Source organism: Monopterus albus, unplaced genomic scaffold, assembly GCF_001952655.1.
Source record: "Monopterus albus unplaced genomic scaffold, M_albus_1.0 scaffold295.1, whole genome shotgun sequence".
NCBI lineage: Eukaryota > Metazoa > Chordata > Actinopteri > Synbranchiformes > Synbranchidae > Monopterus > Monopterus albus.
Window position 1 is genome coordinate 447442 of NW_018128175.1, and position 25967 is coordinate 473408.

Below are 25967 nucleotides of genomic sequence, written 5' to 3' on the forward strand. Positions count from 1 at the left end.
ACAGTTGTTGCTCGTAGTTTTGTCCCTCTCGGCCTGCCGTATATGACGTACGGAGTGGGAGTGATCTGTCTCTTCCCGTACTCATGAAAGCTTGCGGAAGTTTGTTTTTACAGCTGAAGTTGAAGTCAACAAGAGGGAACATCAGATAGAAACGTATTTTTTGTTGTACTACAATAGATGGACCTCAGTTCGGAGAAAATACAGCGGGCCCTCTCCAAGGTTAGTTTTTATACGAGACAGTCGGTTTCAAATAACTCCAGGTGTCTGTTAGTCGCCGGCTAGCACAGTAGGCTGCTTGATGTTAGCTGCTGTCAGCCTTTATAAACTGGCTGAACCAGCCCTGTCACATAGCATGGCCTGAAGAAACAGCTAACACGGAAACGCGACACAAAATAAGTCGAAGTAGGCAAGAAATGACTGCTTTGACATCTGTCTTCTAATTTCTAGTTATAACGTTAACGTTCTTGAGTTTAGCCTGTGCCTAACCAATGTAAATCACTGAATGGGACTGCTTGCTTGCTAGCTTTAGTAGGAATGTTGCCCAGGCTGTTTGCATAACGTCCCAGAATATATCCGGTGAAAGCTAATTTATCTTTTCCTTCAATTACTGCTATTAAGGTGCTCATGAGCTGGGTCAAGTAGCTGTGGAGTCTATGATGAGATAGTACATAACAGCTTTTAAGGTGGCTTAGTGAAGCGGCATAGTAATATAAAACTATGCATAATCTACTGAACCCAACAATATGTTGGTAGTGTAATATTGTTAATCCTTGATCAATTGATGGATCATAATTTTGATATTAATTAAAAACATTAAAATAGCTACTTACACAGCAACATATTATGGACCAGTGTTAAGAAAAGATTAGCCATAGTAGTAACCTAGAATATGTCAAGAGGCCATCCTCCTCACAGTACAAAAACTTGCAGTCCTGACAATAACTAAAGTTAGTTAAGCACATGCATATGTATACAACAAAGCTGAGCACATTCCTGTTCTAATATCACTAAACTGTTAAGTGATTTATTAGTGTACCATTTTACAGTAATTGTGTTATTTTACAGTTGAGTCATGTATAAATAAAAACCGATTATATTGAAAATAATGACCTTAAAGTACAGTCAGGTGTGACATTTGTGTCACAGCAACAAAAATGATTACACCTAAATCCACAGACAAAGTTACAAATTAGGTTTTGAACCTGCACATCTTCCTTCGTTATAGGTGCCGCTATGAATGTGTTTGTCTAACCAAGTACTGAAGTAAAAGATGAGTGTCAAGAAGCTTGGCAGGATAGAATTTTTCACACTCGACAGTAATCCCAAGCACATGGCAAAAGTCACACAAGATCATATGATTGGAGATTGTTAAATTTGAGTGTAGCAAAAAACCTCGTCAACAAATAGCAGCTGAAAAGAATCATCTACAAAGAATAACAGAAAATCTCTCTACAAATTTACATACACAGTATATGACTGGTATCACCTAAGTGGACATACAAAATATAAAAGAAATAAACAATTGAATCTCACTCAATAAATAAATAAAGGAATGGAATCTCACTTGCATAGGGTGGGGGTGTACTGACTTTTGTCACAGCTGTTTCTTAGCTAAATGTGGGCATTTAATTATAGTTTATCAAGTTAAATATTTCAGTTTAAAAAAAAAAAGTGACTTCATTCTTCTTGGGATTACACTAAAAACAAATACATTTGTATTAAAAGGGCAGGATGTGTTAATACATTGTATTGATATTGACCTGACCAGGGGTATACTCAGTTTTGTTGTATACTATACATATAGTTTCATTCATCTCAGCGACCACAGATGAGTCTGTCTTTTCTCTTGGGTCGTTAGTACAAATTCCGAGATGTTGCTATTGAGGAGCTGCAGAAGGTTCATCGACTCTACCCTGAGATGAGACCATCTACAGGCACATACAGTGAGTTTTTCTTGGTAATCACACTTCAGAACTTGTCTCTGATACATCACATTTGTGTTTTACTGAGGGCTTCTTGCTCTTATTCTCATTTTCAGCATTCAGTGATGGCAGCCAGAAAAATCTCCTGAAATTAATTGATAACATTCCTGTAAAGTATGAAGGTATGCTGGTCTCTGACACTAGAGCTGTCTAAAGGCTGAGAGAAAGGGTTTTTATAATCTGATGACAAACCAATCTGTGAATATGCCAGTATGAGGTTGTTATTGTGTACTGATGTCAGCATCTCTAACTTGTCCAAAGGATGTTCCTACAACTTTCCCATTCAGCTGTGGCTCATGGACTCATTCCCATTCACTCCTCCCATATGCCTTTTGAGACCAACCTCTAATATGGTTATAAGAGTGGGGAAACATGTTGATGCTCAAGGGCGGATCCATCTGCCAGGGCTGCACAACTGGGATTATGTAAGTTTTTATTCTTATTTTTAGAAGTGTAAGTTTCCATAGACTCAGTCCTGTGGTGTTCTGATCAGTTATGCTGCTGTTTCAGCCAAAGTCATCTGTGGTGGGCCTTCTGACCGAGATGACTGCCAAGTTTGAGGAGGATCCTCCACTGTCCTCAAAGACCACAGGGAACAGCAGTAACCCCAATGAGATTCTGGCATTTGTCTCTAATTTCCACATCAATGATGGTGCTTAACTTGAAATCAGATTTATTTTTGCTGATCAATAATCAGATGAGTACTTGCCATTCTTAGCTGCGCTCATGTCCCTTTCAGGTGGAATTAGACATCATGATCAACCAATCAACAAAGTCTCAGTTATTGGGGGAGGAGATTTAGGAATGGCTTCCGTAATGAGCATTTTGGCAAAGGTAAATAGCTTCTGTGTTATATTTCATGGATTTGAGTTGATGTACATTTTACCAGGTTGAAAAAAACATGTTGCGTTGGCTTTTATACTGTATGTTGATGGCTCTTTTTTTCCTCCACCTTTCATTTAGTGTAAAGTGGATAAACTGGTTTTTATTGACGTCGCTGATAGTTCAACTAAGGGCGGGAGTACAGATCTAGAGATTTTTGGTCTGCCAAACGTTGAAGTGTCCAGAGGTATGTCACTTTCCGCGCACACAATAATGCACGATTGTCTCTCGGCTGTTTCAAAGGTAGATCAATCCCTGGTGGGATTAATCAAGAGTGTTTGTTGCTAGAAAGATCAACCCATTAAGATCTGTCTGTCTTACCACGAGGCTTGTCGTTAGACCTTTGGAGGAGCTAACTACTTCCAACTCTTCTTAGATACATCGGCCTCTGCAGGCTCCAGGGTTGTTGTGGTGACTGCAAATGCATGGAACAATGAGCAGTCGTATGTAAGCGTGGTTCAGACTAACGTGGACTTGTACAGAGGAATCATCCCAAATCTGGCACATCTCAGCCCTAACGCTGTGATGCTCATCGCTTCACAGCCAGGTTGGTGACAGTGACAGACACCCCCTCTACAGAGCAGACCTCTTTCCTTGTTACCCATTCATATCAACCATTTTATTTCTTGTCCAATTCCAGTGGATATCATGACCCATGTTGCCTGGAGGCAGAGCGGCTTACCTCCAGCACAGGTGATCGGAGCAGGGTGTAACCTGGACTCAGAGCGTCTTAGTCACATTTTGGATATTAACCTAAACACCCACAAACAAGCCTGGTTCATAGGAGAACTTTCAGATAGCAAAGGTGAATGCTTGACTTAGTATGTACAGCCACTCCTCTTCCAATTATTATTCAAATATCTCCTTCAATCTCCGCTCTAGCCATTGTTTCTTCAGCTTGGTTTATTTTTGCATAACTGGTAATGCTGCAGTACCTACCAATTATGTAGATTCATACCATTCTCCAGAAACACTTGGCTGAGTTAGTCACTGTTTTTGTTTTGCAGTTGCTGTGATGAGTAACGTTGGGCTGAACTCCAGTGTGCAGCCAGAGATCGCCTCAGGTTCCAGCATCACCAAACCATTGTTAGACAGGTACTGACATGAATGACTATAACCTCAAGTTGAAGGATTTAGATTGTGTGATCTGGTATTGTGAAGACTTTGAAAATCTTTGCTGGTGCTGTTGAAGGAAGTTTGGGGAATTTTTGAGATTTAGATTGGATTAGAAATTGTAACACTACAGTTACCTCTGCTTGTTCATTCTTTCCAATTCTCAAATTTATATTTTTGTGCATGTAGAGCAATTGAAATCATGAAGAATCCAGACCATTGTTAGACAGAGCAATTGAAATCATGAAGAATCCAGGCCAGCGGTCGTGGTCCGTGGGTTTGTCCATCGCTGACATCACAAACAGTATCCTGACAGATAAAATGAAGATCCACTCTGTCTCCACACTGGCTCAGGTACAGTTGCCCAGTGTCTCGATACCAAAACAATCACATTTCTTCCACTGTCGGCCTTCATTGAGTTGAAGTTGTGGTTGTCTCATTCACAGCTGTGAGGGATTCCATTGATATTTAATTATACAAGATGTTAAGGTTTCACCTGTCTCTCTTTGCTTTAGGGCTGGGGTGGTATAGGTGCAGAGGTGTTCCTCAGCCTGCCGTGCATCATGGGATCGAAAGGTTCAATGCGACTGGCTGGAGTGTCACTGGGACAGGAAGACGACGCCAAACTCAAGGGCAGCATCACCTCCCTTTCTAACCTCATGAGTCAGCTAAGAATGTGAGGGAAATGATTAAATTCCCAGTTTGTGGCTTAACTGACCAGTCTGCAAGTAGCTGCTGCCTAATGGTGGGGCAGTTCTCCAGTCAGCATACCATCAGCAGGATTTCACGCTGAATGCAGCTTTAATTAGCTACTTACACAGAGATTTTGAAGTTATGGACTATAGGATTATTGGTATGAATGTGTAATTGAATCATAAAATCTGTTTCTCAGTTGTCTTTCAACAGTTTATTAAATGTAGGTAATAGAAATGTCATAACTATCAATGTACAGATTTTTGTATTTAAAATTTACCAGGATTGTGAGAAGGTACTTGGTGAGTCTCGCATAAAATGTTACATGAATGCACTACTATATTTTTGAGAGCATCTAAAGAATAGTGATGTTTGTATATTTTTGACAACTATTTTTGTCCAAGTGAAAACACTTTTCAGCAGTTTTACCAAAGATGTACTGTAAAACATTTTTTCTGCTAACTCACTCCTTATGCAATTCATTGGAAGAAAATCAAGGTGTTTGATAGATGAAGTATGAAGCATGTAATTAATATTATAAACTACAGAGTTCTGGCATTAATACAATAGAAAGTCTTACTTAAGTATAGCTTGTATATTTTAATGGCCTAATTTGCCACCTAAGTGCCGTTTCCATCTGTAATGGCAAAGCATTTAAAATGCTAAAAAGCTTTTGTTCTTACTTTTGTTTACTTTGTATGAAGCCTTTGCACGGCTAGGACCTCAGACGTGCCCAATAAAACTGTATTAGTGGGTGTGCAATAATTACCCAAAACCAGATGCGTTTTGTCTCTGTGGCAAAGAGAAAACAACAGACAACTAAGGTTTATTTGTTTATAAAAGTCACGGGTAGCTGTATGAATGTACATAAGCTTTGGTCTAAGCCACACCATCACTGATATCAACCAGATCCGTAAATGCTGGTCAGATCCCATGACTTAAGATACTCCAGCAAGCCAGACATACTTGTGTGAAGGCCAGGATCTAAGTTCTTTGATTTGAATCGCAGCAGCCAAACCAAAGTTCATGAACAAGCTATTAAACATTTGTTAATCTGCCCTTAGCAAGAAAATTCTTGTCTTTTTTTTTTTAGCAGTAACCTGAAGCTCCATTAGAAAACAACTGAATAGTTACAGAAAACCTCCTGGTAATAACAATGTCAGTGCAAAAAACTAAATGTTTAGACAGTATATATGTAATATAGAGTATAACTGATTTAAACAAGTATTAGGTTTTTGTACAGTATATTATGGCTCATCTTCCATTTCTCAAGAACTTTTGTTTTGAACAAAAGCTGTTGAGATAAACTAACATAAGTCGCTGCAATGGCTCTAAAATATGGCTGTGCATATAACACGTATCTTTCATTCACTTCTCTCCCAGTTTGTGATAAGGAATCTCTCCTTAATCTCTTAAGTCTATCTTACTGTGTGCACATTCATAGACAGTAATTACAGGTAGTATTTATGTCCTGGTCAGAACTAATTTCCCAAATAGTTTGTTGTCAGTGGATGTGTGGTAAAATGTAAGGGCTCATTTTAGAGCTGACATCCAATCCACTGTGTAACACTTCTGAGCACTAGGTGGAGCTATTCCTGTGTCAAATAAATATAACAAAGATTTTTTGACAGCATCCTAAGCAAACATGTATCCACAGAGTACCCTGGGAAATAAATGACCTGACCAGGCTTCATGTGAATTCAGCAAGCTTCAGTATTTACATCTGTGACATATTGCACCAAGTCCTCCCTGCTGCGGTGGTGACAAGATCCTTTCTAAAGGCTATGTTGACAGTTCTTTGGTGCAACATGGTTTAGTGGTCCTTTGTTATCAAGTACTGACCTACAGATATAGTAAAGAAACTGTTAGATCAAGAGTTTCTCTTTATGATATACTGTTAAGTAAAGTGAGCCTGCTCACAGTTTACCAAAGATACAGTATTTGGATTAATGTATAGGCTTGGAGTGCTTTAGCAAAGATGGCCTTAATCTGCAGCCTCAAAAGCCCTTGTATCAGAGGTGCTACCCTCAGTGCACGGCAAGCAGGTTAAGATGTGTTTGTAGAACAAAATGAAACTAATTGCAAAGAAGTAATGGTGAAACACAATGCTGGTATTAGATCACCTTATTTCTGTTTAGATTTTTCATCATCCATAAAACAAAAACAAATGTGGCCTCACATACTAACAATACACTTGCTTATTGTGCAGCAAACAGTAAAACAGATAGCAGTTTTAAATACAAGCCAAACACTTTTAAACGTTAACTGCCCTCACAAAAAGGTGCAAGTACTATATTATATCTGTACATATCAATGAGTAAAGTCCTTTCACAACGCGCACACAAACAAAAATCTTTAACACCAGCCTTTCACCTCTTCAATGGCTTTGAAAACATATCAATCATAATCTCAAAGTCCAGATCCTTTTGGCATGATCAGTAATACTTAAATGAAACTTCAAAAGGTCACAGATTTGGGCAGCTGCTGTCCACCTGGAGGCGCCCTGCAAAAGTCTGGGCTGGATTGGACCAGGGGAACTCCTACTGCTGCCTGTCCTGAGGGCCTGGAATGACCTGGGGGAGAACCAGTGTACAGCAGCGGTGCTGGAAAGGCAGAATGGTCCCTGGGTCCCCTGGAGATAGGCTTGGAGTAACTGGGCGAGGTGGTTCTGTGTGTGTCGGCGCTACACTGGAGGGGAGTGAGTCTGTCACCACATTTAGGTGGAAGAGGGGGGATTATGGAGTTCTCCACCCAGCTGTCCTCTCCTTTATATTCTGGCTCCTGGGGCAAACTGGGGAGTGCACACAGCGAGGGGGGAAGAGGAGAAGGGGAAGGGGGGATGAAGACCAGAGGTGGAGGCAGAAGGTAGAGTGCAGGATCATACTCTCTGTCTGTGTTAAGATGTGGGTTGTTGTGCGCTTTGGTAGTTTCCTCAGGAGTGGCAGCTGGTAGCTTCTCCAGGTAGTGGTTGTCCTCATCAGCCTGGGACAGATTGTCATACTGGGAGGTGTTGGAGGGCCGTCTATCTCCCATCAACGCTGGGACATAGAGAGATACTGGGAATCTGGATGGCTTTGGGGGAGATAGCCTGGGAGAGGAGGAAGAAGAGGATGGTGTGAACTCATGAGGAGGGGCAGGTTCTGAGGTTGGCTTTTTCTGTGTGAGGTCAAAAGATTTGGGTGGTTTTGGAGAAGGTTTTGGAGATAACTGCATTTGAGGGACCAGTGGCGAGGCTGAGCAAGGGGAGGGACAGCGGTGCTGGTTCTCTGAACCAGTCATAGTCCCCAGGTGGGATGATTCACTGCCCAGAGGTCTTTGGTCATTCTGGTCCAGGTAAGGCAAAGGTGGAGGTGGCAGATCTGGAAGGTCCATGATCTCCCCCTCGGCCTGCAAGGTGACAGAGTCAGAAACAGAGGGTTCATAGGGTGGAGGCCAATCCACAAGTTCATCCAGGCTTCCCTGCCTTCCCCCAACCTCTAGTGACTCCTTCACATCTCTGTTCAAACCTACTACAGTTGAGGGTTTGTTTGTTTTGGGGGGTAATGGAGGTACTCTACAAGGCCTTACAGGGGGTGTTCCTTGTGTGTGGACTACAACTGGATCTGGTGAAGGCAAAGAAGGTGTATTTGCACTGGAGAGGTTAGTCGAGTCCTGGGGTTTTTCTGGAGAAGGGGTCTGGTGCGGGGTGATGCTGTCTGTTTGGTGGGCATCTGTATCAGTCTGACTTTGGGGCTGCAGATTTATTTTCACCTCCAGGGAAGAGTCAGGTTGCAGTGGCAGTAGGAGAATTGGTCTCTCCTCACCCAGAGGTTTCTTTGGCAGCTCTTCTGACTTGGCTTAAAAAGGAGATAAAAGATGAGGAATGCATCAACAAAGGAAAAAAGATACATTAGAAAATAGAGATTAATATAGCTTTAAAACTGAAAAATAAAAGAATACAAGAATACAACTTTACCTGGAGGAGGCTGGTCCAGCTTTTTACTGTGAAGTTCAGACATAGCAGCCTGTAACTGTTCAACCACCACATCATCAGGCAGGAGGAAAGAAGCAGCCAGCTGCTCCTGGAGAAACTCCCTTAGGTCCTCTAACTGAAGCTTCTTGAGGCGCTCTAATTGGGTGCATAATACAGACACAAACGAGAGAGACAATTTAACTCAAAGAATGGGTAACACATCTGGTAACCTCTGCAAAGCTGGTCTGACTCGTTTAGCACGGCATGGTACGGCAGACAATGGAACAAGTCTCATACTCACTCTTGTGTAACTTGAGGGCTGTATAAGCCATGGCGGTTAGGATCTTATCTCCCTCTAGTATGTAGATGTCCCATAAACGCAGGGTGAGGGTGAAAGGGGTCTGTTACAGAAAACACACAGCAGCAGTGTAGGTCTGATTAACAAATAAAAAAAAACTACCCCAAATGTGGTTCTGCGTTCAACAGGGAAGCGAGGAAATGCACTTTATTATACTGCTCAATGTCTGAGTTTAAATGCAGAATACACCTAGTACTAGAAATAAAAGGGTCAATCTTCAGATGGAACATTCATGCAGTTCACATGCAATCACAGCTAAAGAAATGTGAGAAACCCACTCTGTCAATGAAGCACTGCAGAAACCATTTGGTGGTGTACATCCCTGTTGTCATCTGCTCCTTATCCTGTGGGGAAGAAATTAATGAGAAACATTTTCTAGGAGAAATCACTACTCATTATCTCTTCTCAACGATGAATCGCACTCTTGGACTCACAGCAACATTCTGAGGCCTTAAATTAATCAGACAATGAGACAGAATCAACTGCAGCCCATAACCCCTCTAAGTAATCAATTACTATAGCTCAGTATCTCTTGCATGGACATAAAGCATCAGTCAGACAGATGTACTGTCACTCACCAGGTGTTTTTTCAGCTTAGGCAGCATTTTGGAGAGGATCTGCTCATGGTGGGTCTGGAAACGGTGCAGCTTGGGAAATCCTGGAATGAAAAACCCTAGCACAGAGAGAGAGAGAGAGAGAGAGAGAAAATCAGCAGGCCATATATGGCGTGCAGATATGGACATAGAGACATTATACTAGCAGTTTACAAATAGAAAAAATATTTTCCACCATAAAAGACTTGCTCAAGTCAGTATTGCCCCATATAACGGTTGATAAGTTCAAACATGAATCAGCTCTGCATTTTCTTCCTCATTTCTTCCTCTGTCTCACCGTGCATGGCATGCTTGCTGTTGGTGAGGAGCTGGGACAGAGCCCAGAAGGCATCTTCTTCATTCAGGTACATGAGTAAGATGGCAGCAATTTGACTCATCCCCTGGCAGTAGCTGACCTCCTGGAGAGAAGATGCATTCAATTAAACTCAATGGACAAATCTGAGAATTGTTTAAAATAATTTATTAGAACACAGACAGACACACAGGCTGAGGGATAAAGGGAGGAGAGCACCTGAAGTCTTCAAGCTGAATTTGATTCCACACAGAGTCAACGATTTACACTAAACACATTGCCAGTGGCAGGCACAGACACATAAAACCTGACACACACTTGATATGTGTTCATATTGAGGCTGATTTACTGTGCAGCTAGAAAATGACACTCCAAAGTAATACAGAAAAACACTGTAAATATAGTTAGTTATATCGAGGTTCAACTACACATTCCTCACATTCGTCTCGACCATCAAAAAGGCGAAAAGTACAAAAACCCTTTCCCCACTATCCCTCCCTCCTGCCTTCTTTCTCATGCTCTCCTGTTGACCCAGTTTCTCAGCAGCACTGTGTGAGAAGAGGAAGGAAAATGGAACAGCACATGCCCGTTTCCTCTGGCTCAAACACCTAGAGCCTAATCATTTAAACAGACATTGAATGTGTGTGCATGTGTGTAGATGGGCTGAGTCTGTCTTTGGATGGTAATATTTTATCACTTTTAGATGCATTTGTGCTTTGACGAGTGATTATATAAAAATGAATATGCATGTATATGTTAAGATATAGGTTTTGAATATGAACATGTGTTTACTATATTTTAGCTAATGTGCTGATAATTCCTGTACAATTGTAAAAACCAGATTTCACCCCACTGAGACATACTCTGACCTATGGCAGAGAAAGTACACTGAAACACAAGACAGTGTCAAGAAGATGCAGGGAATCCTCAGCTGCATTTCAAACAGATTATTGTAAAGCAAACACTGTTAAGATTACAAATGAAAATAAAAAGGATGAATCTGGCTTTGGAAGCAAGTACAAGTGAACACAATGTTTAAAAATTTTTTTTACAGCAAACCTTAAATAAAAAATGGGGTCCTATTTGTACTGTGTTATAGCAATATTGCAATAAATAGTACTTTGTAGGGTCACAGCAAAGTATTTTCATCATCTGTTATCCTGCGGTTTATTTTTTTCCCCATTCAATCGACTAATCCGCTTGTCCGTTAAATGTCAGAACACAGTCAAAAACCCTCAAGATATTCTGATAATAATCATACAAGACAAAAAAAAATGCAGAAAATCCTCACAACTGTGAAAAACTGGAAGCTGGTAATTTTCTGCATGTTTGCATGAAAATCAACTGAAACAGCTAATCGATTACCAGAATAGCTGCAAATTAATTATGTATTGAAAACAAAAGAAATGTTTCAGCTCTAGTGTTTTGCTTTGCCAGCATGTGCCTGCTGAGTATGGATGTGGGTTTACAGATGGTGTAAGTGCTACACTGAGGATGAGCCATATTCATAAATACATGACCTTACCCAGACCTCTATAAAGAATGAGAACAGAGGGCTTGTGAGTGCTTGGCCTGTTCTTTGCTGCATGAAAAGCAATGCACTCTATGGACTCGCAGCTGTTGCACCAGTGATGTGCTGCTTTTGTTGCGCAGCCAGTGTATACAATACTCCTCTATATTATGTAACACGGACTTAGGTATGCAACCGTACACGCTCACACAAACACACTCACCGTGTTGTAGACAGAGTAAGCTGCTAGTACATGGAACAGTGCCTGCTGCCTACAGAGGGAACAGAGAAACCTCTGGTTAAAAACAAGGATGTGATTCCTTATCAACAACAAGATGAATGTGTCAGAGTTTAGTGGCGTTTATTGAATGAAAATTCCCTAAGGCCACAGGAGTAACGATTTTTCTACCACCTCACCCCTAAATTAACTCCATCAGTCAGCAGAGACAGATTCTAAATAACCACAAATGTTTCAGGGGAGGTGACAAACCTGGGTTACATCATATCATCCTGGTCATGTTTGTGTAAAACTGTGTGTGTTTGTGTGGACAAACTCTTCCTGTAACCAATGAACCTACGCCTGTGCTATCCGGTATTGCCCACCACAGAAACATTTAAGATTTATTGCAGAGCGTGTGTGAAAGGACATCTGTTAGTAATGTGGTGACACATCACTGAGCTGCCATCTAAAATGGATTGTTTGCTTGACATGATTATACACAGGTGAGCTGCTATTGTGACACATGAATATCTAAAATCCCATCGATAAATCTAGGTGAGTGGAGCAGGGACATATAATGTGGGCAAGAGAGGATGTCTTCCCGTCTCTATAGTGAAAAAAAAAAGTTTTACACATAGTGATGGCGACAGTAAAGGAGTTTTAAATAGCTGTCAGTGTTTTGGTGTGAGTGAGACAGCTGCTGACTTGCAGGGAAGCAGCAGGCAGTCGAGTAGGATGGAGCAGTGTGTAGGACTGTTTGGACTCAGTGGCTTTGAACTGAAGGGGAAGTACTTAAGAAGGGAGCACTCAGTCGCACACAAGAGTTAAACGGACAAGAAAACACCAATGGCTTCCACAACTGTCCCATGATCACCATGTGCTGTACATACAACAGGGTGTTTGTGTTCTGAAGGTCAATTATTTTTCTGTCTAATAGTTTGATATGTATGCGTTGTCTGCAGATAACACTGTGGCCAGTGTTGTTCTTCACATGTATGCCTGATGTCTGTGCACATTTCTGTATGAATGTCATTTCCTGTGGGGCTTTGTGTACTGACAGGAAGACTAATAAAACACCGAGAAGAGGAAACCACTGCTTGGTTTTGTTTAAGTGTATATGTCTCCACAAGAGAAATAAGCAGTGTGTTTGCTCAGGACAGGTACAAATTACTCAGGGTTTCTAATGTGAATGTTGGTGGCAGTCATGTAAAAGAGGGAATGAAGAAATCATGTACATGAATTGGAAACACAAGGTACTTTTTACTGAGTGACATCAAAAACTCACTTGACTCCAAAGCGATCCATGAACATGATGTGCTTCCTGAAGGTTCTGTTCACATCTAGGTCTATCTGTTTGATCTCCGTAGATAAGTTACGAGCCTGCTGCTTCATTTTCTAGAGGACAGGACGAGAACAAAAATATTCCAACATCTGTCAGAAATCACCCTTTTAAAATATCCTGATTTCAGAGTAAATGTCATCAGATAATATGGTTCATACCTCATATTTTCCCTTGTTTTCTTCTTTGACTTTGGCTATGTCCAAAAGCAAGGCCCAAGCCTGGCCTCTCAGCTGCAGAGGGATGCCTTTATATACACGCTTCATTAGCTGCAACATTTGACAGACACATATGAACACATAAGAACAGGGACTCCTTAAAGATAAAAAGAGTCTTCACTGTCACAACCAGACAAAACGGAGGGTCATATATGAATGCAGCTTTATGGGGTGTAACCCTGCTAAATCTACTGAATGACAAAGAACCATCACATACACATATGTACTTGCTTAAGTGTCTAGACTGGGGAGGAGGGAGGGGAATTGAAAACAGACTATTAACAGAAACAAAAATGATATATATTTTAACAGAAAAAAATGGGTACAATGAGCCAGTGTGTTTGTGTGTCAGAGTGTGAGTTCCTTGTTGTCTGATGGGCATCACTACTGAGTTCCACACCTTTTCACTGTTCTTGTACTTGTCCCAGTTCTTCACCATCTTCAGCCATTTCTCCACTCGCTCGATCTCCTGTTGCTTTTGCTGCAGAGAGGGAAGACGGATGTGCATGTAGGCCACTGCGTACGTGAAGGAGCATAATATATGATGCCAAAATCTGGACTTGTTGTACAGCAAATAAGCTCATACCTTCTCCTCAAGTGCAGTGGGTGTGGGTAACTCTTTCTCACTGGAGCAGAAATACACAAATGTATTAGAACTAGGGTCTTTGAGAGGATAATCTTAGTGTGGCAGTATTTTAAGGCATCATTATAATATGAAAAAAAATCTGGACTTGTTGTACAGCAAATAAGCTCATACCTTCTCCTCAAGTGCAGTGGGTGTGGGTAACTCTTTCTCACTGGAGCAGAAATACACAAATGTATTAGAACTAGGGTCTTTGAGAGGATAATCTTAGTGTGGCAGTATTTTAAGGCATCATTATAATATGACAAAGATGCAGGAGAGAGGGTGAGGAAGAGGGAAAGAGACCATCTAGATACAAATCAAGGTATGCAGGAATTCAGTCCACTACAAGGAAAATGTCAGTAACTTACTGCAGGAATCCAAAGCGGTCAGTAACCTTATAGATACTGTAGTCAGCATCCTCCCATGGGTCAATGTTGACACCCTCCTGCCTGCCCTGAAACACACACATAGCATAACCCCTATTGAAACTATTACATGAAAAACAACAAACAGTTTAAAAGTGATTTGAGCTGGGGGTTTTTTGCTGTAAACAAACACAGGCAAAACAAGTAGAATAAAGCTTTGAGAAAATATGCTTCAAGGAATTACAGTCTTACTTTTTAGGTTTTAATGAACTTTGGTAAACCCTGGCTGTCCCTGCCATTTGGCAATGACTGAAATTTGTTTGAAATCAAAGGTGGTCAGTGCACAGAAACCGCTGTACATTTTCCTCCAAATCAATCATGGCACTCTGTTCATTTATAAGCCACAGTAGACCACCTTAAATGCATTTCTTCTGCTTATCATAAATACCCTAGGTATGACAAGAAATCAGTGGTTAGAGTTCGAGGATGGGATTCCTATGCATGTGTGTACCTTGTCATATTTAGAGATGATTTCAGCACGTTCCTCTGCTATCAGTGTGTCTATGTCCTTCTTCATGTCAAAATCTGAAAAGAATCAGACAAAAATGTCACTAATAATCATCAGAATGGACATACCTCAAATCAATGTGAACAAATATTTACATTAATAAAATATAACTGCATGATTTAGTGTGTGTTTTTAGCGCAGGTGTGTACAATACAGAGAAGGTATGGGAACATCTTCACATACTTGAACCTATTCGAAGGCATAAGAATACATTCATGTAAAACCTTGACTGACAGCTCAACCTTTTTTTGCTTGCCTTTATAGGGAATAAAAATTCTGACTGAACATGTTTTCTTATGTTTGCTCAGTGACTTTAGCAACACTGACAAATTATCTGTTTACACTGAGGTCAGAGAAAAGATCAACTACAGAGCAGCACTAAGCTTTTCCATCTTAGGAACCTTAACATGAAAAATGCTCAGCATGCTATAGCTCCTTTCCATATGTCTCACCGGCAAATCAGCTTAATATTACTAACTTTCTTACTTATCCATCAATCCATCACCGAAACCCAAAAATGAACAGTAACACAACTGACAAATCATAAACATTTGACACATCCCCTGAAGCCTGAGAATGAAGACATACGCTACACAGCCATCAGCAACTTCCTGAAAACATGCCCAAATCTTCATCTGACCACAGCTCAAGCTCACAGGTTCCCAGTGTGAAGTTATAATTAAATGATCAGTCACTATTAAGAGTGTATTTTATGTATTACCCCTTAGAGAGGCTGACTGTCAAGCATCACTGTGTAAAAATAAGAATGTCAATTTACGTCTAAGTGGTTTTAAGAAACATACACAAAAATATAAAAGATAACAGTTGAACACTTGAACCCTCCTGCCTCTTTCCCACTGAGCATTTAAGCTTTCCTCTAGCCTTCCTTGGCCTGATGCACTCTGGCAGCACGGCTTGGCTGTTTAACAGTTGACAGGGCTAAATAATCGCCTCACTGCTCGTCTGCCAGGTCAGCATCTCAGAGCGATGTTTGAATATAAAGAACATGTTACTGCTATGCCCAGTAGGCTCACTGGATGAAAGGGAGATAAAAGAAAAACCCTGGACGCGGTTGCACCCTGTGAATGTACTGTAGACATTAAAGCATCAGGATTAACAATGACCTGCTACTATCAAGTGTTTATGTTAAGCAACAAAACCAAACTTGATTTACTTTAAAACAACTCAGATTTTCTGTGACAGCTTGAGGAGAACTCAACAGGCAAGCCCATAACAAAGGCTGGAAAACTTTCACAGACGCCTGACAGCATGCGCAGCCAGCTGAGGCCTCAGGCATGCGCCTAGCAGCAACAGGTGTGAGGGGCACCTGCCACGTCTCACAAAGACTCTTTAACTTTTCCCTTCAGACCCTTATGCCTTGTGCCAACGAGGAAAGTTTTGTCTGAAGCGATGTGACATTTCCAACACAATTTACATCTTGATGCCAGAACAGTGGCGCAATGACAGATAAGGGAGCAAGTCTCAGTGGACTGAATTTCAAGATGCAATTTGTTTGTGGGTATGTTTGTTTAAAAAAATCGTGCGGCACTTAAGTAAAGTACTGGTGACATACACTGTTAAAATATAATTTCTAATAATGATCTAAACACCTGAGATGAAGTACACCTGCCTCAAACTGCAGTTTTTGTTTACATAGCAGTTCATCCAGCTTGACACCACAGTTAAACCTTTATGAAGTATACACATATAGTATATATCATGAGAAATGGCATCTGGTCTTCTAACAAAACCAGGAGACAGGAGTCAAACCCATGGCTAAATGTGTTAAGTACTGATGTATTATTTCCAGATGTTTAGATACCAAATCCCTCCAGCATGTATCTATAAACACTCAGCTCCTGCTGGAGCTGCTGTCTAACAGGTGATCAGTGAAACCAGAACACTGAACAAATGAACTCTGCTGCTCTGTGCTTTTCTTGTTACAATTTCCCTTTTCTCACCCATCTCATGTTAGGCTCTTTCAGGTTTTTCAAGGCATCAGCATATTTTTCTGAACAGCTGATTAGGCTGTCTGCGAGGTGTTGCATTAACCTGGTTCCAAACTTGCCTACATCATATGTCTAGACTAGTCCCTTACACACTGGCTACATTTAAAAAGGCTTGAAGGACAAACTAATGTATAGCTGAGATTGGTACCTTTCTCTTATGTTGGGTGGAGGAAATTCAAATAAAGTCTGAACTACAGCAACCTTTAACATCATAATTAATGTGTCTGTTATTTATTTGAATCTGTCACAGCAAAACTTGAAAAATATGCCAACTAGCAAAGTGGGCTTTCGAGAAATTGTTGATTTGAATGTGTGAAAACACAAACATGCTGCACTTCCCACTGCACCTGCTGAGTTATTTAACATTATCGGAACTGGAAACTAAAAAACTAAGTATTAAAATATACTATAGGTAAACTGGTGTAAAAGGTCTGCTTTGCTTCATCTGCAGATTCCAACTGCTTACTTCCGTTGTAGCGCCTCCAGACTGCTGACAGTATTGTGTTAGGTCAGGAAGAAAAGGAAACCAGTGACCACCACTCCTTCAACAACAGGTTCAATGAGAACTGCAAAAGGAATAGGTCCTTCCTCCAACCAAGGAATAACCTTTTATGGAAAAAAGTCTCAAATTATCCACACTCAGTGTTTGTAGTCAGTAAGGAAGACATGAGTAATACCACAGGGCGGTCAGTTGATACTGACACTACCGGTGTTTTGTTTCTGAGTCATCAACACAGCTGAGCTCCTCCTCAATGGGTAATCTGTCAAAAACATTATATCTTTCAGTTTGTTCAAAGAAATTTATTGATGGAAGCAAGAGGAAAAAGCGAGTAAGCAGCTGAGGAACTCACTGAGTGGGAGAGAGATCATGCAACTAGTTGCACATCACACCTGTATAGCTAGTAGGCCTGTGTTTTAAGCACTGCATATAAGAGATGGACAAACCCACTGTGATGTCACCCACTGGTTTTCTGAAGAGCAGTTTTGAAGCTCAAGTCTGGCCTTAATGGTATCACTCCACTCCGCTTACTTTGGCTAATCCAAAAAAGGACAAGGAGGTGGAGCATAAGTGGAGCTCTCTAGACAGCTAGCAGCCAGCCACCTATGGTGGGACCAGGCTGTAAACATGTTTATTTCTCCTGTATAGTTGGGCAATTTAACATGGAGGACTATGGGGATTGACTCCCTTTTGGAGCCAGCCTCAAGTGGAGGAACTGCAGGTTTTGGCATTTCTGCATTGGTTTCATTTCTCAGCCTCAGAGGATGCCACTTGGTTTTAAGTGGGAATATATGAAAAAACAGATTTGATAAAGTTTTAAACTATTTACAGATTTTAAGAGAGAGCTTATAAGCAGAGAATGCCAGTTGGGTGTGAAATGTAGTAACATGCCATTGCATCTTTTTTACAGGGGAAAAAAAAAACATATCTTTTCACATATCTCTCAAAACAGCAGCGTTGAGACAGTGGCAGTCTATACACTGAGCTGACAGTGTGCCAGAGCTGCAGAGAGCTAATGACACTGAACATGCAGTGACAAACCACTTCCCTGTACAGCTATATTTTGATTACCTAGGCGTTTACAGGAGCATTGGGCCTAGGTGACATCATTTCCTGTTATGACTTGGAGCTCTAAATCGAGCTGGCGTATATAAGCTCTCAGTGTACTGCTGTAACCACAAACAGCTTGCAGAGCATTCCGAGTCACATTCAGCTATTTACATGGTTGTTAGCAGCAATCCAACAGTCCAAACTTTTCCTTGTACATATTTCTACTTAGATCCAGGCTCATCTCTCTTTTGGCTTTTAATCAGTATTAATGTAGCAGCCAGACTTAACACAGAGGATTAGACAGCAGTGGGACTGAAAACTGATTGCTGCAAACTATTTTGTACTGACAGTGTGGGTTAGATAAGATGTGTGTGTATATGTGTGTGCATGTTATCAGTGGGCAGACATCTTGAGCTGAAACCCTCAAGTGACACTTAGATCAGGGTGTGGGATTTTCAGACCAGAGTCACTGGACTGCAGACTTCACCGTGTTTCCCCTCAACAAATTCTGCTCACTGTGGTTGTTCACTGGAAACACCAAATTAAATGCATTATGCAGATTACATTGAAATCCCAAGGGAAAGATTTATCAGTTACAAGATACATATGATCACATTTTCATTTTCACTGCACGTCTTCTAAGCAGCTGGAACACAGAACCACTAACTCCGAACTGGCGATGGTGTGTTGATGGAGAAGACGAAGTGAGCTCTGGCCCTGAGATCAGACATGCATTCATTCAACCTGGTTAACCTCACAGAGCATGCTCCCATACTGGGCAGAGCTTATCGTTCATCTGTGCCATTTATCACTTTTGTCCTGCGCATGTTTACATTACCTCACCCTGGGCTCTGAAATTGTAACCCACCAAGTAGCAAAGGCAAGTAAATACTGCAAATACCAACTTAATTTCATTATTCATAAGTGAGGGGTCCTTAGACCTTTGAAAAGCTCTATAACAGCTGACACCTAGTGCTTAGACCATGAATCAGGCTGCATATTTCTGTCCAAACCCGACCCATGCCGCAGAGTGTGGTGTCCGAACCCAACAAGCTTATAGTATATAATGTCCAAACCCAACCTGAACCTGATACAGTCTAGTTTGTACAGTGTTTTCCCCCTTAACATTAAATGACATTTGAGCGCTCCAGCCATGTAACCTAAAGTTTGACCTATGTGTCTGAACCTGACCTGGACCTGAACATAATTTCTAAATTTCTGTCCAAACCTGACCCAAACCCTCAGGTACTGATGGGTCACCATGGGCTCAGTTCAGGCATCCACATCCTACTAGTGTTCATTCAGAGTTTCTCCTAATATAACAGACAGTTGACAAAAAACCTTATCACATGCCTTTCATTTGTATGATTGAGTGCTCCATTTGTCTCCAGTGGCTCTAAATCCCATGACATTCATTTTTTCAGAATCCAGTTACGAAATGTAAGTGTTTATACAAGGCCTCAAGGTATAACACACATTAAATTCTCTACTTTTGCAACTACAGATGTGGTTATACACATCTTTTAACGTCAGGATTCAAAATTCTGAATAGTAAGGTCAGTAATTACTGCAATCATTGCTATTACAATGTATGGTAATAAACGTCAAAGCCTGTCCTGTAATGCAGTGTATGTTATTATCCCTGTCATTACATTAGCTAAATGCTGTAGTAGGCTCAGGGTTTTTGTGGAGAACAAGCATATCATTGCAATTCAGAAAAGGAAGGAGGCTAACAAGCGACCACATGGCTCCACATGAAGATGGCCTCAGTACTTGTTTTTAATGGGTGTCAGACATGCTGTGTGCATGTAAGCATGTGTCTCAAAGAAGCATAAAATAGAAGGGAAAAGAAGCAGAGAGAGAGAAAGATAATGACCACTAAGAGGTGGTCTTTGTTTTCATGTAGCTGTGGAAATGGATCAGGGATGATTTAACTGAGTTACAGATTGGGCAGGAAGCTTCAATGATACAGCAGCTCCTGTTCCAGGTTAATATGCAGTCTAAGTCACCTTCAACACATCGTTTGTTCATTTCCTCCAAGAAATGTGGCAGTTGGACAAAAACGTATGTTATAAAAAGAAACTAGGAGCCATCCCACAGGGAATCTAAGCAGCCTGCTTTTGACATATTCAGCTGTTCGTTTCTTTGAAGGAAGGTATGAAGTCCAGATGGAACTTCAGAGGTACAGTACAGCTGCCCAGACTGCATTAATGTAAACTTGAGGCTCTAGTATGACTGCATAACACACCAATAGGAGTAACTGGTTTCAAAAACATGTACTAGCCTTTTTCCTGTTTGCCCCCTTCCATGTTGCATATATGATGTGTAAGAAAAAGGCCCAGAAAAATAGACAGGATGTAAAAGCTCCAAACTACCAAACATATATTTTCCAGGTGCGATGGTGCATGGACAATAGCCAATTGTTTAACTTAACCCCAGTGGTTCCTCTCAGGAGTTCTTACTGACTCACAGCAAGCATGACAAATTTATTCTATTCTTGACTGAGGTAAAGCAACCACTGAGGCCATATAAACTAGGAAATAAGAAGAATCATCCCACATTAGGCCAATAGGAGAACCTCTAACAGCTGGGAGCCTGGAAGACTCTAACAAAAGACTCCTTGTTTCTCTTGCTGTCTGAGCCACTTTCCTCCGTCTCCCTCTTTTTCTTTTGTAGTGTTTGTGTTTATGCATGGAAAATAGCAAGACAGAGACCATGCGACCCAGGGGATCAACATCCACAGGAGCACATAGGCTGGGGAAAACCGCAGGCTCAGAATAGCTTGTTGCTCCTAAGGGGCTTTTCTGTCCTGCTCCACTCTGTCTTACCACTGTCATTCTGTCTTTTTGCTTTTCCAAAGTTGAGCAAACAGAATAAAGATTCACCTACAATACTCACCATCCCAAAGTAGCTAACCTTTTCCCCATCACAACAAAGAAAAAGACAAACCGTTCAGACTACATGCTGAAGTGACTCAAATCCAGTAGTTTTGGCTCCAAGTGGCTCAGATCTGATCTTTTCACCGATGTATAGACAAACCAAATCAGATATTTTCATATCAGATCATTTCTGGCGAAGCTTCTGTTTCGGGAAGAAACACATCATAACCAAGCAGTTTTTCATAGAATTGTCATCGCACAAATGACTTTGTTAGACTTGTAGGCATGTGACACATTTCTGTGAAATCAGCACCTGCATGGCAGCTTAGGACATACATATAACCATGGCCAAAAATATTGGCACCCCTGTCTGACAATGCACCACTTCTCCCAGAAAGTTGTTGCAATAGCTAATTCTTATATAATATTCCACACAGAACTCCAAAAAATGGACTGGACAGAATTATTGACACCTTTTCAAAATCATCAGAAATAGCTGGTTTTCAAGCATGTGATGCTCCTTTAATTTGAAATGAAACTCACCAGTAGCAATCAGCAGGTGTAGAAATCACACTTGCAACCAGTTAAAATAGAGAATGTCTGATTCAACCTGTGTCATGTGGACCACACTGAGCACAGAGAAAAGAAGGAAGAGCAAAGAACTGTCTGGGGATCTGAGAACCACAACAGTAGAAAAGCATGGGCAATCTCAAGGCTTCAAGTCCATTTCCAGAGATCTGGCTGTTCCTGTGTCCACTGCGTGCAACATTGTCAGGACATTTACAGCCCATAGCTAATCTCCATTGATGTGGACAAAAAAAAACCAAACAAACAAACAAACAAACAAAAAAAATAGATGACAGATTGCAACGAAGGATTATTCGAATGGTGAATAAAAAACCTTGATCAATTTCCAAACAAATTCAATCTGACCTGCAGGCACAGGGTGCAACAGTGTCAGCTCACTGCCCCCCCACCCCCCTGCTGCTGGCACACAAACAAAAAAAAAACAAAAAACAGCCAGACTGGAGTTTGCCAAAACTTTACCTTAGGAAGCCACAATCCTTGTGGGAGAATGTCCTGTGGACAGATTAGACTAAAATAGAGCTTTTTGGTCAAGCACATCATTCTACTGTTTTCAGAAAATGAAATGAAGCCTCCAAAGAAAAGAACATGGTCCCTACAGTCAAACATGATGGAGGTTCATTGATGTTGTGGGGCTGCTTTGCTGCTTCAGGCTCTGAATGTCTTGACTGTGTGTATGACATTATGAAATCTGAAGAATACCAGTGAATTCTGCAGCACAATGTTGGGCCTGGTGTCAGAAAGTTGGGTCTCTGTCAGAGGTCATGGGTCTTACAGCAGGACAATGACCCAAAGCAGACTTCAAAAAGCACCAGAAATGGTTTCAGACAATGTGCTGGAGAGTTGTGAAGTGGCCAGCAATGAGTCCAGATCTAAATCCCACAGAGCACCTGTGAAGAGATCTCAAACAGCAGCTTGGAGAAGGAACCCTTCAAATCTGAGAGACCTGGAGCAGCTGGCCGAGTGGTCCAAAATTCCAGTAGAGAGGTGGAAGAAACTCACTGATGGGTACAGGAAGGGATTGATTTTAGTTATTTTGTCCAAAGGATGTGCTACCAATTATTAAGTTGAGGGTGTCAGTAATTCTGTCCAGTCCATGTTTGGAGTTTCCCTGCTTTTTTGTGTTGTTCCAATGCAAACAGAAAAAATAAACAAGAGAATACCAAATAATTTGTGATTGCGACAATTTTCTGGGAAAAGCAGTGCCTTATCTGACAGATATGCAGGGGTACCAATATTTTTGGCCATGACTATATGTCACTTACAAACATGAAAGTGAACCATGAACACAAAAAGATTGGATCTGACACAAAGATCAGAATTGAGCATTAAGGCCTGTACTGTGAATACTGAGTATCAGCTCACCCTCTTTCTGGCTCAGCCTGAGAATTATCACTGGTCCTTACTACTGCCTCCACGTTACCTGGGGGGAGGGGGTGTCTAAATATAACAATGACAACACAAAGTTTCAGATACTGGAGGATCAGGCCAGCCAGAGAGGTCTTGTTTCCCAGAGTGGCAGCACTTTTTCAAGGAGTGGTATGAGGAGGGCAGGGATGTCAAGGGAACAGTATTCATAAACACAGAACCACAGGATCCTGCTGAGAAAGCCACATTCTCATAAATGGATCCTCCTCCTAGCAAGGATAGAGTTATAATACTCATTCTCATCCAGAATTTAAATAACTGGTGCTGTTACATTATAAACTAGTTTTACTATGAAATGTTAGTATATTCAAACACAAAGTCGAGCAATTAATAACACGTTTAAGATATTCACTGTTTTTAGGGAAGTTATGCAACCTCATGCTGACTGTCATGTCATTTTAAATTCCAATTTGTATCCACTTTCAGAAATATCTTTAAAAAGTGGGCAAATATTTCTGCATGATGCACCTCCTCCACTAGACCAAGGTGCAAGTGTGCATATCAACAGTAATCTCACAGCAGCATGACATCTGTTACATCTTCCACTGCTTGTATAGCAGTGCACAGAGCCAGAGCACAGCACTCAGTTTCACAATGCAAAGCAGATTCAATCATTCAAAAAGCTGAACACATACAGAGCATGAAAACTTGCAAATATGGCCCAACCAGAGCCAAAGTCTCAAGTCAAAAACTAAGCAGAAATGATGTGGTTGACCGATACCCATTGCATTGCACTGGTGATTTATGTTTACATGGTGACCGATACCCATTGCACTGGTGATTTATGTTTACATGCAGAAACAGAGGATTACAGCACATGGAATGGGAGCAGCTTTACAGTGGAGGGAAAGTGTCATTTCGCCATGATTCAGAAGGAGGTTAAGTATTTGAAACAAAAACACATTTGAAGTGGCATAACAAGACACAAACCAGAGACAATCCTAGACACCTCAATTTAGCCTAAATGCCAAAATAAAACAATTATTTGGGCTATTACCCTATGGATCCATCACTCATCTCTTCAGTGCTGTAGCAGTTTTTAGTGTAAGTGACAATTCACAATCTCAACTGTATTGTGACCTAAATTTCACTCATGCTATAGTGTTTGGCATAGATTTGGGTAATTTACACATAAAGTAGCTCATGCTAATGATGTACTGGTTTTTAGCAGCAGCTCACTCCATGGCCCAAATGTAACACGCCTGATGGTGGGTGACATGTAGGGCTGCAAATAACATTTAATTTCATTATCAATTAAAATGTTCTTTTTTGACTCATTGATAAATTAGTCAGTGAAAAGTTGACATTTTTCAAAAAATGCCCATCACAGTTTCGTTTGACCTACAATCCATACCCAAAGATGTTACATTTACAATGACATAATAGTGACCGTTTGGCTTTTTTCTAGTTAAATTACATAAATAATAAGCTATTTATCAAAATAACATGTTTGCTGCATGGCTACGTGATTATTACCTGATTATTTTGGCACTGACGGCAACTCTTCACAGTCAAAAGAGAAAAAAGGCTTTTATATATTAAAGACAGAACTAGAGCTGGGGAATAAATTTATATGAGGTATCATGATACAAGATTAGGCTAGAGAAGTCTAGGATTTTGGCTTATGTATTATTGCGCTAAAGCTAAAATGTTGTCATTTAGTTTGAAGGATTGCATTACAGTAAAATGCTATTGTTTTCTGAACTTATTAGATTGTTCTCGTCTAGTAAAATGAAAATAGGATATTAAAATGCTTCTACCTGCTGGGCCATCATAATTACATTCTTAATGCCAGTTGTTCATTGTCATGTGGCAGCATTAGGTTGCAACCATTATGAGCAATGTCATGAAAATACACTGGTCAGCTGAAGCCTTTCTATGTGGCGTGTGTGTGTTGTGTCTGTGAGGGTTTTCTCCCAATGTCCACACACACGCAGGTTTGTTGAACTAGAAACCTGAAATAGCATGTGGGCATGAAACCACAGTGGTCTTTATAGAGTGATGACGTCTGATGTGTAGTGGCACAGACTTAAGCACCTTGCAGCCGTAAACCAAAGAAGGAGACATATCAATATAGGTAATATTTTCAAGACAACACCAAAACTATGAAAAGACACAGCAGGGCTAAAGTTTTCACTGTCTGGTGCATTTGGTGACACTGGTGCATCTGTAGGCCTGTAACGTCCATCATAAAGCCACCATTCAGCCAGACAAAAAGGCTATTGATGCCTCTCCAATGAAACACAACAGAATGCGATGCTGATTGAAGAGAGTCATCAGCGAACCCTAGATGGACATTAAATGTGGTCTCAGAGTAAGACATTAAGGTTTAGTAAAACCAATAACTGAATTAAAAGGTTTTGCGAACCAGCTCAGCTTAGTGGTTGCAATTCTGATTTGATTTGATTTATTCTTTCAAGCATGTAAAGACAGTTGATATGTCAACGCACATAATTTTACACATATCCAACAAATGCTAATCCAATATCAATTTGCTTATACCTAGTACATGCTTGAATGGAGTAGGAAGAAGTCAGACTTATCCAGTCCTACCCCATGACATCATCTTACCATCATTGGTTTGCAAGCAGTATCTCTACATAAATAATTATCTTCTACACCACACAAGTAATATACTAAAGAATTATTACAAAGTGTTAACATTCATACACCACACCCACAATGTTCCATCTAATTAATCATTAAGCCTGTTCTTGCATATATCTTGATTGACACATACCTTTATATTTATGTTTAAACTCATCAATTCTATTACTATTTTTTAT

At 40.7% G+C, this 25967-nt stretch overlaps 2 protein-coding genes across 2 annotated transcripts in view; one reads left to right on the forward strand and one right to left on the reverse strand.

The window, feature by feature from the left end:
• The first annotated feature begins 89 nt into the window (after positions 1–89).
• Positions 90–5549, forward strand: uevld (UEV and lactate/malate dehyrogenase domains). The gene is made up of 12 exons (XM_020623262.1): positions 90–219; positions 1859–1943; positions 2039–2104; positions 2244–2407; positions 2493–2634; positions 2722–2816; positions 2946–3051; positions 3241–3411; positions 3505–3669; positions 3872–3959; positions 4208–4331; positions 4493–5549. The coding sequence occupies exons 1-12, from the start codon at positions 178–180 to the stop codon at positions 4655–4657; spliced, it is 1413 nt and encodes a 470-aa protein (XP_020478918.1). The 5' UTR covers positions 90–177; the 3' UTR covers positions 4658–5549.
• A 100-nt stretch (positions 5550–5649) lies between these two features.
• Positions 5650–25967, reverse strand: part of LOC109973569 (USP6 N-terminal-like protein) — a 23554-nt gene continuing 3236 nt past the window's right edge. The window contains exons 2-14 of the mRNA XM_020623259.1: positions 14675–14748; positions 14167–14252; positions 13931–13970; positions 13574–13654; positions 13117–13224; positions 12902–13011; positions 11620–11668; positions 9872–9992; positions 9559–9653; positions 9259–9324; positions 8924–9023; positions 8626–8778; positions 5650–8506 (exon numbers count right to left, since the gene is read on the reverse strand). Coding sequence (XP_020478915.1) covers positions 7128–8506; positions 8626–8778; positions 8924–9023; positions 9259–9324; positions 9559–9653; positions 9872–9992; positions 11620–11668; positions 12902–13011; positions 13117–13224; positions 13574–13654; positions 13931–13970; positions 14167–14252; positions 14675–14740 — 2454 coding nt within the window. The 5' untranslated portion in view covers positions 14741–14748 and the 3' untranslated portion in view covers positions 5650–7127. The remainder of the gene's footprint in view (positions 8507–8625; positions 8779–8923; positions 9024–9258; positions 9325–9558; positions 9654–9871; positions 9993–11619; positions 11669–12901; positions 13012–13116; positions 13225–13573; positions 13655–13930; positions 13971–14166; positions 14253–14674; positions 14749–25967) is intronic.

Excerpts from the sequence above, each read along its gene's own strand:
- uevld (XM_020623262.1), top strand. The coding sequence starts at position 178 with ATGGACCTCAGTTCGGAGAAAATACAGCGGGCCCTCTCCAAG. Across the intron at positions 2,105-2,243 it reads CATTCCTGTAAAGTATGAAG|GATGTTCCTACAACTTTCCC; the intron begins GTATGCTGGTCT and ends ACTTGTCCAAAG. Across the intron at positions 3,670-3,871 it reads AGAACTTTCAGATAGCAAAG|TTGCTGTGATGAGTAACGTT; the intron begins GTGAATGCTTGA and ends TTTGTTTTGCAG.